General features: G+C 36.4%; 1 protein-coding gene across 1 annotated transcript in view; it reads left to right on the top strand.

Moving 5' to 3' along the window:
* Positions 1-12832, top strand: part of LOC122787923 (dynein beta chain, flagellar outer arm-like) — a 5188001-nt gene that overhangs the window by 2197521 nt on the left and 2977648 nt on the right. Inside the window, exon 49 of the mRNA XM_044054850.1 lies at positions 10456-10662. Within this exon, the coding sequence (XP_043910785.1) occupies positions 10456-10662 (207 nt within the window). The remainder of the gene's footprint in view (positions 1-10455; positions 10663-12832) is intronic.

Here is a 12832-nt window from a genome sequence, read left to right as displayed (position 1 = left end):
GAAGCAAATCTTTCTCACAGCATCATCTTTAATACCACACATAAGTCTGTTCTTTATCAACTCATCCCTTAAATCACCAAATCTGCATGTTTTAGCTTTATTTCTCAGGTTGGTTATATATGCTACAAAAGTTTCACCAGGCTTTTGATCCCTTGTGTAAAATGAGTACCTTTCCATTGTAACATTTGTCTGGGGGTTACACATTTCTCTAAATTTATGTTTTAAGCACTTTGGGTCCTCCCTTGACTCAGGCTGTACAACAATATGACAGTTTTCCCTGTCTTGTGTATAGATAGCAGGTACATACACAAATGAATGTTCCCTTTCTATGGCTTCTGACCCAGCTAAATTAAGTAGAATAAATGCCTTTGTACAGTCATCTTTATCAGAAAATGCAGCCTGTATGAAAATGCCGTACTCTTGTTCAATCACTCTCCAGTTCTCAGCATTATTAATGTCAAACATAAGAACACTGTTTTTTTGAAATCTGTCTGCCATGCCCACAAAGTATACACAAACACACTGAAAATATGGCCCTTGCAATTACGTATGAAGAAACTGTTCTGTGAGCTTGTCAAATGCATAAACTCTTCGAACTACTGTACTTTGCAAAATATGCGCTGTAATGGCTGTAATTTTGCAAAATAACTTTACTGTAGCACTGTACAAACATGCAAACACTTTATACACTTCTGATAACTTGGATATATTTGCTTAATACGAAAATACATTTTTTGAAAAAATGTGGTAATTTCCTTTTATTTTATTCATTTTATGCAATTCAGACTTAGATTTTCCATAGCAATTTGAATATTTTGTCCATGTCGTACATGTCGGTTTATCTAAATATCTTTTAAAACATTCTGTATGCCTTGTTTCATATTTTGCAAAAAAGAAATAGTGCTGAGCAAGTTTTAATACCTGAAATTCATTTCTGACCTGTTTTGCGAAGTATGTACATTTTAGGAATGATTCATTCTTTGTATACTCCACCAGTTCCAAGCAAGTGCCTCAAGTCGTTTTAGCCATGCTGCCTCTAACTTCATGCCCTTTGGATAAGCCGCTACTCTCACTGTGTCCTTTTAGACATGCCACTTTTGACACCATGTCACTTGTTTCTCACTAACATAGATGAAAAGCATGTGGGGCATTTCATTTAGATGCATTCATACACAAAAACACATCAGGATGGATAGCAGCACCATAAAATACAAACTATTTAACAAACAGGCATTACATACATACATGCTTGCATCTCAACAACTTACTACAAAATGGCAGTCAGGCTCGCACATTCTCAGTATTTAAACACTTATGCAAGCCCTTGGATAGCTCCTTAAAGGTACTTACACATACATTCATTTGGAGTCACGAAAGCAATGGATGGAGGCAGAAATGGTACACACTACATACCTCAACCTGGCCAATGCTTTTGACACAAGTCCCCAGACATTGTATAAAAGCTAAATAAACTAGGGAATAAATCCCTGTGTCACTCACTGGATTGTCAAGTGGGTCACAGTATTCAGATAATCAAAATAGGGATAGTTACCTCCACAAAGAGACCAGTCACCACTGGAATCTAGCAGGGTTTTGTGCTGAGATCTCTCCTGTTTGACATCTGTTTTTCTTAAGTAAAAGCCAATACCAAAGGGGTCTGGCTGAATAGGTTTGCAGATGACTGCAAGTTAGGAACAATCATTGAATCCCCAGATGAATTGGCCATGCTGCATGAAGGTTTGTCTCAAATAAATAACTGTTGTCAAAATCATGGTCTGAAACTAAATGCCAGAAAATGCATTATTGTATCATTGGGAAGTTATCTACCCCAGGCAACTACACATTGACAATATGCTCCTAAGAGATGGCCCCATGTGTTGGGATTTGGGAACTTGTGTAGACAGTGACCTAACTTTTGATCAGTATGTGTCTGTTGTACAAAATTCCTTCTGTATTGCACAACTTATAAACAAAGGGATAGTGTCTAGATTCGTGGGTGTTACTGTACCGCTTTACTCAGAACCTATTAGGTCAGTCATTGAATATAATGTTCCCTTTGGCATGTATTTATCCAGACACATACGACAACTTGAACGCCCACAGAGATACCTTACTAAAAGGATACAAGGTCTAAACAACATGTCCTAAATGGACCAACTCAAAGCCCTGTCACTATGCTCAGTATCTTACAGACTGCTAAAAGATGACGTGTCTTGCTTACAAGGCAGCCTCCGACCTACTACTGATGGATTTACTGCACACCGGCAAATCAAATGGCATCAGAAATACTTGGTCTAAGGATTTAAACCTCTTTTGCAAAATCAACAGAATGGTTTGGAAGGGCAGATACATTTTTCAGAGGATAGCACAGTTGTGGAACAGACTCCCCATCCACATAAAACAAAGTTCATTCCTGTCCATTTCCAAGCCCAACTTGGATCTATGCATGTCCCCTGTACTATTAATGGACAGACGCAGCTCCTTAATGCTTTATCCCATGCATGAGTCCCCTTAAGTGATCTATAATATGATCCAAGTTATTCTCATTAGGGATAATATATTTTTATTGACCATTAGATAGGTAAGGCCAGTCTGTAGCCAACTGGGATAATTTATTTGAAGCACAAAAAGGGGAACTGGCAAGGATTTAAATGGCCCACTAGGACAGATAACCTAATATTTACCTATGAACTTATGATATAAAGCATACAGCTTTGACTCCTACAACAGTGATCTAATGATGGATATCAGGAGTACCCCCATTCACCTCTTTTATTCTTGTTAGATATTGAGGTATTATCAAAAATGATTAGAAGACAGTTGGGAAGGGACGAGAGTGGAGGAAAGATAAGACTAGAGAAAGTTAACCTGTCTGCAGATAAATGCATATCTCAATAATAATATGCAGATAATTCCATATTATTGTTTTGGATTGTAGAAGGTAGACTGCCAGATATCACCAAAGAGTTCATTACACTTGGCAAAAAGTCTGGGTTAGAACTCCATCCTCAAAATCCAGTAATAGCTTTGTAGACATTTTTTTTTTGGCATGGAGGGTGACAACCTGACTATGACCCCGGCAACCTGAGTTAAGATAGTGGCTTGAGTACCTGTTGGATCTGACATTAGAAACAGAGGCGTGATCTGGCTTTCAGGCTTGCCTCTCTTTGTGTGTTTGTGTGTGTGTGTGTGTGTGTGTGTGTGTGTGTGTGTGTGTGTGTGTGTGTGTGTGTGTGTGGTGTTGGGGGGATGAGATACTTGTTAGGCACTTCGCCCTGCTGTATAATACAAAATGGAGACTGGAGATGCCCAGGGTCAGGGCTGTCTTGAAAAAGCAAATGATCTGCGTTCTGTAATGTCATTGCACCATAAACACTGGGCTGTACTGGGCATGTGCAGGGGGTTAGGTTCTTAAAGCAACAAAGTTCTGTCCTTCGATAGGTGATGGCTTCACTCTCCACTGTTCATCTTCTGCCCCTAGGAGAAAAGAATGAATTGGCTCCACGAGGAATGGATCAATTGTAGTGCTCTTGGCTCCAGGAGTAATTAATGGACCAAGAAGAGAGAGGGAAATCTGATTGTTGCCAATAAAATACCTACCAAAAAGTCAGCAATAGTGTCATTGGGTGAGGGTAAATCATTTCCCAGTGTTAAAATTAATATTTATTTATTTATTTTATTTTGGTAATCAGGAAAATGAACTTTAGTCTAGGACTCTTTTCAGCCCTGACCCAATATATTTATGCAAATGCAATGAATAAAACAGATATTGAGCTATAAACATTGTTTCAAGTATTAAGAAATCAACAAACAACAGGATATAAATATCATAAACACAATTTGAACATTGTTACAGGTGTAAAGAAGACAAACAGTCAAATATAATTGTCTCTAATGCTTAGAAAAATGTAAAATACAGCAGTTTTTCATGGTATGGTTGTATATCATATTAATATTAGCAATAAAGAAAAAGCTCAGTGGATAAATTAGCTTCTACAAGCCTTTTGTGGAAAGTGATGTAGCAACTGCAATTCCTAGAGCTTTCAGAAGTATACTCTTCAAATTGTCAGATACATATTTATATAGCTGAAACAATCTGAATGTAAGTAGTATGTGACTTAGATTTTGAATATTTTAAACATGCTTGGGCCTGTGCTGAACAAACTGCATCTGGCATGTGCCTTATAATTACAAATAGTCCAAGTCAAAGTAATCTTTATTGTCGATCAGATGTACCTAGCAGTGCCAGCTGAATGAAATTTAGCTGCTTGGTCCCGGTGCAAGACATAACATAACATATAATTAGAGGGACAGTAAGAGTGATTTCCATCCAGTAATAAGTAGGATACTTGACAACATCTAAATTTGGCACATATTGGACAATAAGACATTAGACAATATTATACATTTAGGTATTGCACAGACTAAGAATTCCCATTGGGATTTGCTTAGAATATTGCTTATCCACTTTAGTAGTTTGATAAACTCTGTTCATATTGCACATATATGGAGTGATGACTCTCTGTGGCTATGTGATGCTTGTGCACTGGCCCATTAATCAAGGAGCCTCAGTCCTTACCACTAGCACCAGTGAGGGGCATGCACATTGGGAAGGATAACAAGTACACACACAGTAAAGTACAATTTCCCTTAAGACCACACAGAGGGCACAGTCTGGGACTGGTTTCTCCCTTTCTCTCTAGATCCCCAATAAGACTCCCCACTGGCACAGCTATAAGGTCCAGATCTCAGCCTAGTGGTCAAGCTAAAACCTCCAGCACCCACTCTGTCCAACCAGTACTTCATGTCCCTGCCCAAGTAGCTGACACACACACACTTTAAGATTTGATTTGTATACAAACACACAGACACTCCTGGGGAAGGCAGGCACAGGCTCTCCAGCTGTGCCCCCTTTTGGCCTAGACTATAAGGTAGTAATTACTGCCACCAACCACTAATATCAGTTACTAATAAGGCCCTTACCAAAGGGTGTCCAATTTTACTGTGCAATATTATTACCCAATTAATAAGTGTGACCAGACCTTTTAAGGCTATTGGAGTGGCTTAGTACATTATCACTAAATACATGCAAGTACTCTAGAGCTTAAATTATCTCTACACAAAACAGCCACAGTTGAAAGGTTTAGAAATATTTAATAATAATAAAAACACAAGACAAAGCTCCTCAATTCAACACAGTGGTAGTCAAGATTTCAGAGATCACAGGAAAATGCTTAAAATAATACTGTAGAATAGTCTGACATAAATATAGAAAACAGCTAGTCTATTCTTACTATTTTCTATCTATTTCTAAGAAAAATACTAAGTTCTAACTAGCTTATATATTGTGCAAAGGCAGAATGCTGGTGATGTCAGTTCTGAAGACAAATGCAAAATGCTATCTCTTTCTCTCTAAGATCTCTTAAATTAATAATACATCACTGCTGACTCATTTTAGATTACATCATTCTTAACACATCGCTGGCTCCCAGGCTAACAGAAACTCAGAATTTGCATTTCTCTTTGTAATCTTGTACCTGGCCAGGAAATCGGGAAACAAATATAGAAATGATAGAAATGATAAGCATACTATTGTGCATTTTGTTGTAGATGAGGGTGAGGGAATGTATAAGGGTAAACACTTTAATTTAGATGAAAGCTATGCATTTGTCTGTTAAGATATCATATTTGATATTGCAGTCTAGAATGTGATCATAAATTATTCTTTCCAAAATTTTAACAAGTGGACAGTGGTATGTGATGGGTCAAAAATCAGTGGAAGAGGAGGGGACTTCAGGCAGTGAAATAATCCATGCCTACTTAAAGCTTAAGAGACAGAGAAGATTCTAAGTCTAATGTTATAAATGTAATCAGATGGTACACTAAGAATATGAAATTCATGCTTCTAAATACATTTGAGGTAATGTAAAATACTTTGGTCTTGTGATTTAGTGTTTTTTTAATTATAATGGTAAGTATTGCAGGTACTTGTGCAGGAGATAGGAATGAGTCTAGCTTTGTGCTGTTGAATATGGGTGCAGTGGCAGGAAGTGGGGGAAACAATATAATTTTTAATGTTTTCAGGTGGTGGAAAGTAAACTTGGAGCATCACATTTTGGCAACAGCTTGTTAATGTTCATGATTCTCACTGTTTTCCCAGAATTATTTGGATTGACTAAGATGTGTTACTTTCTTCTCCCTGACATTGTTTGCTTTGAAGGTATGAGTTATAATTTTTAAAACCCTTTCTAACATCTGGAATTCTGCAAGCTTATTATAATTAGCAGTGTCTGCCTTCCCAGTCTTTTTCATGATCTTTAATATTTTTTTAAGTCAGAAATAAGCCATGAGGTGACCTTACCCTGAAGTATGATACTTTTGAGTAGGAAGAACTTATCTAGAATGGCCGACAAAAGATTAAAAATGAGGATAATGCAGATGTGAGGCCTGTACAGCTCTAAAGTGCTTTCTGATCTGTTATATTTAGTTCTATACAGAAAGCAACTTCAGATGAGTCAGGTTTATTCCTGAATAATAGAATTTCTGGAGCCAACTTTAAATGACCAGTAAGTAATAATAAGAGAATGATGACTTATGAATGAATATCTGTGTAGGGTGTATATTTATGAGAATAATATCTAACAGGGAAGAACATTTGATGTGTTTATTGGGTCTAGTTGCTGCTGCAACTTAGTCAGCAAGGTGCTAAGTTGAAGTAAGCCTAGAAAGGGAGTATTTATATATTTGTCCTTGCCATTCAATGATAAAATTGTGTAGAATATTAAATTTGTTGTATTTAATTTTTAAGTTGTTTAAGAATAACATTCAACCTACCTCATCTTAATATCATAATGTATTCAGGTGACATTCTTATGATTGATGACATCCCGTCTCAGTTAAAAGAAAAAAAAAAAAGAAGCAGAAGGAAGGCATTACTATCTCATCGTCTTTCTCAAGGTCAGAGTTAGATCTCTCTGTTGAGTTGATTGAATCCTACAGGCCGTTCAGCGTCTAGACCTGTTCCTTCTGTCTTGATCCCATTGGAGGCTTACATCAAAGAGCCTACTTACACATCCTGGCCAACCAGTCAGAAGACCATTAAGAGGGGGTAGCCTAGCATGTAATTCTAAAGTACCAGACAGTGTTCATAAAATATTAGTACAGGAGGATGTATGTGGTTCTCTGATGGAGGTATGTCTGAGGGTTGAGTCCTTCTTGAAATTTTTTTTTGAAACCCTTCCAAAGAAAAAGCAAAAAGCTAAACATTTTTCTTTTCCTGATACACCTGTTACCAGACATCTTCAACAAGAATGGCAGGACTTTTCTCAGGGGATGTTCAAAGTCCATATGGCTCTAAAGCCCCTCAAGTTTTTATTCCACACCATCTGCCCTCTTTAAGAGAGAAAAAAATAATTCCTTTAATCCAGCATCTGAGCCATTGGGCTGTTATTGTCAGCTGCACTCCTTTGTGGGATACAAGTCTGAAACATATGAGACTGTGATATGAGTCTGCTTAAGAGGAACTTTCTTTTGGAGAGAAAATACAGAAGCTGATTTAACATTTTAATTGGGAAGGAAATAGCTCACATGAATCTCAAAATATATACTATAGTCATTTACATATGAAAGCCCATAGGCCTTCTGCTGTACTAGAAGTTTTGGAAGACACTTTTCTTTCAGCTTCTGTAGCTCCTGAGTCTCAACCAGCTGCACAAAAAAAAAAGCCTGACAGGTACGATAAGAGCACTGGCAGTCACAAGTACCTGTACAAAATCCTAATTTTGACCCTGTAGAGTCATTTCCACTGATTCAGACAAACATACAAACGTTTCTCAAGCACTGATTCTGTACAGAATACAGAGATAGTGAAGATATTTGTGCTATTAACTACCACACTCATGACTTAGTACCTTTTATTCTGATAATGACTCAGAAACTGCTCTACAGGATATAATTTATTCTGCCACTCAGGTTGCTCAGCATTCCATTAAGTGGACACATGATGTGGCAGATGCTTCTTCGAAGCAGTTGCCAATGGATCTATGCTGAGAAGGTACCCCTGTTAAGACTTTAGTCACTATTAGAGGATGTCATAGCAAAGCTTTTAGAAGTGCCTTTGGACAAAGGCTACCTTTTTTTCTCCCCTTCTGCTGTGAGTTGAGCAAATTGGCAAAAAGTGGTAAAATCATGCTGGGATTTTAATAGCTTTTTTCTGTCTGTTGCAAAGTTCCAAAGAAATTACCCCGCAAACAAGGGTCTTTCTACCACAAAAAATCAACAGAAAGGCAATAAATCTGAGAAAAATGACAGTACCAGTCTGAATTTCAAAGAAGTCCAATAACCCTTTTTAAATAAACCTACTCCCCTTCCTCCTCCATTTAGGCCATTCTGTATTCAGTCTTCCAAAGAAACCTTCTATTAAGGTTACCTGCTTGGAAAAGGATCACAAAAAATTATTGAGTTTTGAAAATATTTCAAAATGACTACTCACTTCATTGGAATTCTCTTTCTATTCAATATTCGATATTCAATTCAACAGGTGCCTTAGAACCAAAAGCATCTGGTTTCTCTAGTTTTACAGGTCTTTTACACCAGGACATAATAAAAGTTGCTCCTCCCCATCAAAAAAGTAAAGTTATTTAATTCCAGGTTTTTCCTAATTTCAAGAAAAGAGGATGCTTGAAGATCAGTCCTGTATCTTTCAGCCCTGAACACCTTTTTGAATGTTTTAAAATTCAAGATGTTTACATTCCAAAATCATTCCCCTTTGGTTTTCCAAATGTTGTTTTGGTTATCTTGGAGCTGAAGGATGCATACTTACATATTTCCAGTTATCCTCTTCACAAGAATATATTTTTTAAGAATCATTAGCTTTAGATTATTTTGGAATTTCTATAGTGTATATTCCTTATCATAGCATTCTCCAGTCTCCAAGGTATCAACGTATACCTTTTTCTGGAAGACTAATTCAAGCCACTTTCCTTCATAGAATTCTTCAGGACTTGCAGTCCACTATCAATTTCATTCTAAACATAGGTTTTACTCTAAATTTCAGCAAGTCCAGTCTTCTTCCTTTTCATTCTCTGCTGTTCTAGGTTGTTACCTCAGCCCTTATCATGGCATTTCTTCTTTTAAAAGGACAGCACAGTGGTGCAGCGGTTTGCGTTGTTACATAAACATCTTTAAGTGAAAAGTGTTAACAAAAGGTTGCAAGTCAGCACAAAGATACACTAGACTAACTAGAACTCTGTCCAGTGTATCATGATCCTGAAGATGCACTTTTGTTTTTGGCTTATATAATACATGCCATTACCGGCAACTAGTTGGTTTTTGAAGAAATATTAAAAACTCACCTGATGCTTGCAACACCACAGAGCATCTTTAAGAGAAGACAGAGGCTTCTAAACTTTGCTCAGAATCATTATATAAAAAACTTGGCACAGTAGAAGAGCATCTCTTATTCATACCACCCTTCTCACACTAACCCTGTCAGCTGTTTCCTCCTCATCTTGCAGCTACAGTAGTCAGTTGATTTCCTGAGCTCCATGCTATATCACATGTTGATGTGATTGCAGGAGACATACACACACACACATACACACACACACACACACACACACACACACACACACACACACACACACACACACACACACACACACACACACACACACACACGAAGAAAAAAGAAGCAATTTCAAAGGCTCAAATTTATATTTGTAAGTTTTTTTAATTTAAAAAGAAAATCCAAAATAACTTTTAATGCATTCCATAACCAGATTTAATTTACAGTACTAGCTATTCCATAAATCATGCAGAGGGATACCAAACTGGAAAATCAAGATGGGAGGTTGAATGGGAGACTACAAATCAGAACATGCAAAAAATAAAAAAATGGTACAGTTGAGAGGTATGCACTTAGAACTTTTTATGTATAAGGGGAAGTTCTGAAGTTAATTTTTTTTTTCTGTAGGCCTTTACTGAAAGTAAGGTGTGCCCAGTGGACAGTCGGGTTATCAGAATAAATAAATGCTTAGCAAATTATTAACGTTTCTTCTTCCCTTGCTTGTAAGACACATTCAACATTAACTCGTCAACAATTCATCATGTTAGGTGCCAAGTCAGGTTCAAAAACGTGTAAGGAAAAGCTATTGAGTGATGCCACTGCCTGTAGTTAAAGGAACTAGTTTTCATACTGTGTCTGAATATATTAATATGATTTGGCAAATGTATTAAAGTGTTATAGAGATAATGCAGTAAGATTTTAATTTTGTGTCAGTAAAAACAATGAAACATGTTGTATGCATTATTTTCCTCCTCCCCTTCTGGTTACATTACTTTGATATAATTTGAAACACCGTGCAACATTTTCAGAAAGGAAAGTAGAAAATGCAACACTGCATTATCATTCTGAATATATAACACTATTAATATTTTATTTTATTTTTTGCACAGGACAAGAGAGCAATACCACAGATATTGACACAGAAGGAGTGATAGAGTTGGAGAACACAGCAGTGGCTGTTGCAGTCCATCATTGTTTGCTACCTCAGCTGACTGGACACAGGGCAAAACTGTTTTCTTCCCTTGTGGTAACACTTTGGTCCAGTACCACTCTTCTACCAGGTGCACTTGCAACCAGGATTGAAAACAGTGATGCATGTAAGTAAGCTAAAGTCAGCCATAGAGAAAAAGCATGTGAGTTTACTTTCAGCAGAGATGGAAGTGTCATGGAAGGCTTGAGTGCACACTTTTCTAATGGAAGTATATTTATAGTGGCATAATCAAACTTTAAGAATGAAGGCACAAAAAGCAAGTATGCACTGTAAAGAGAATGTCCGTCTCATGATGAGGTTATGTAAAGGACAATAAACAAAAATGTTTTTTTTTTATCCAAGATTAATGCCAAGACTGTCAGAATACAGCCTGACTACTGGTTACTATCAATGTGTTGTCTATCATTTGCTGGCAGCAATCAGCCTCTCACAAGTGCTCTAGCTACCTATCTCTGTGCCCTTTTCAAAGAATGTCACTGTAACAGTAAATCATACCATTTATATTTATCTACCTAATAGGTTTCTTTATTTAGCCAGAATGTTGAAAAACAGTGACAGCTTACCTGTAAGGGGCCAAAGTGGATCTTTCACTGGCCAGGCTATGTTGTAGCCAGGCATATACTATGTATGCCACAGGATACATTTTTTTAAATATATTTATTGTATGCAATTAAATGTGCTAGAATTAACATTTTAAAACTCTATAAATATATTTACAGTAGCTACATTTTATTAATTTCAATTTATAGATATTTTTAAAATGACCTTTATTTCAAAATACCTTTTTGGCTATATTCAGTTAAGCATCTTAACAAGTCTCTTTAAATATTACAAAGGTAGGCTGACCAACCAAGTTAATGCATGCTGGTTTGGTAGGGGCTACTTTCTTAAAGTTGGTATAAAATTCCAAAAATCTTTGTTGAATCCCTGTGTACTGACATAGGTAGGTTTGAGGCTTCCTTATATATCTCACGTTGTTCTATATTCTGTTTAGTTTTTATGTCTGTCATATACAAGCCATCATACCATATGACATTTTAATGGCATAGAATCTTTTTGTCTCTTAAATTTTAATTTTTGATTCTTGAATTGTAGTAGTTGCAAATAAATCAGTTAATATATGTGATTGTCATAGTTGTTATTCTTAATGCCTTTTGCCAAGACCCTGAACACAATCTAGAAGACTGCAAACATTGCAACAAATTTGGTGCGGTATATTTTTAGTATTCCAGGTGTTGGTCTACAAAGTGTGGATGTAACTACATTGATTGATAAGAGTTAATGAGGTGTCATTTGGAAATGTTGAGTGATTGGCAGATATTTAAATGAATGGGTTCCACGTTTACATTGAAAAGACTAAGTCGATTAAGAGTTGTCAGTGAAGGATTTGTATGTAAACGTCAGCACAAAAAACTCAAGTCAGTCAAAAAAAATGCTTGAAATATTTAAGTACTATACCTTCAGTAAACATACTTGGTAATCCTATCAAAATAATCAATGTAGGCTCTTTCAAAGACTTATGCAAACTTTATCAGGATGCTGCAGAGAGGGATTTCCACTTCAGTTTTTTAGAATTTATGCCAGGAATCAAGACTTTATTAATAGATGTAAAGAGTAATGCAGATATCCTGGATAAAAATCCAATATAAACCCCTCTGCAGACTTTATAACCTATCCAGGAAATAGTCTTGGGTTAGCTTTTGGTTTGAATACTATAGGAGTACAGTAGGGATAACACTGCAAGAGGTCCATACTAAGGGAACCTGCTCATACTGCACAGATATGAAATATACCATTGCATTCTTTGCATTTGTTAATCTTGAAAAAAAAAACACTATTTTGAGAATTCTGGTAATCAGGCCCATATTTACATTTAATGAAGTGATGTTTAAAGATCAAGTACAAAGAATTTCTGGTAGTTTCTAAACACATACCATGTAAGATGATCACACCTTTGTTTTTGCATTCATTTATTTATCTGAAAAGGAAATATTTTTAGGATTGCTTCCCACATACATACAGAAGTTCAGCAGAAATGTCTGCTGTTGTTAATGTGGACATTCACATTCCATTTATCATGTTATTGTGGGAGCTGATATTGATAAAATACTGTTTTCATTAATGATTGGAAGCCCGGCAATGTTTTATTTTTTAAACGTTGTTAGGGAATGAGAACTACACTTTGTAAAGCAACAAATATTTGATTAACTGTCAGTATGTCAACCAAATTAAGGTTTGGCAGAAAACTGCTTAAAGATGTTTATCAATTAATCAAT

The sequence above is a fragment of the Protopterus annectens genome, chromosome 13.part0, assembly GCF_019279795.1.
Source record: "Protopterus annectens isolate FY-2018-M chromosome 13.part0, PAN1.0, whole genome shotgun sequence".
Classification (NCBI taxonomy): domain Eukaryota; kingdom Metazoa; phylum Chordata; order Ceratodontiformes; family Protopteridae; genus Protopterus; species Protopterus annectens.
The sequence above is the reverse complement of the archived record's forward strand: the minus strand, read 5'-3'. Positions and strand labels throughout refer to the sequence as shown.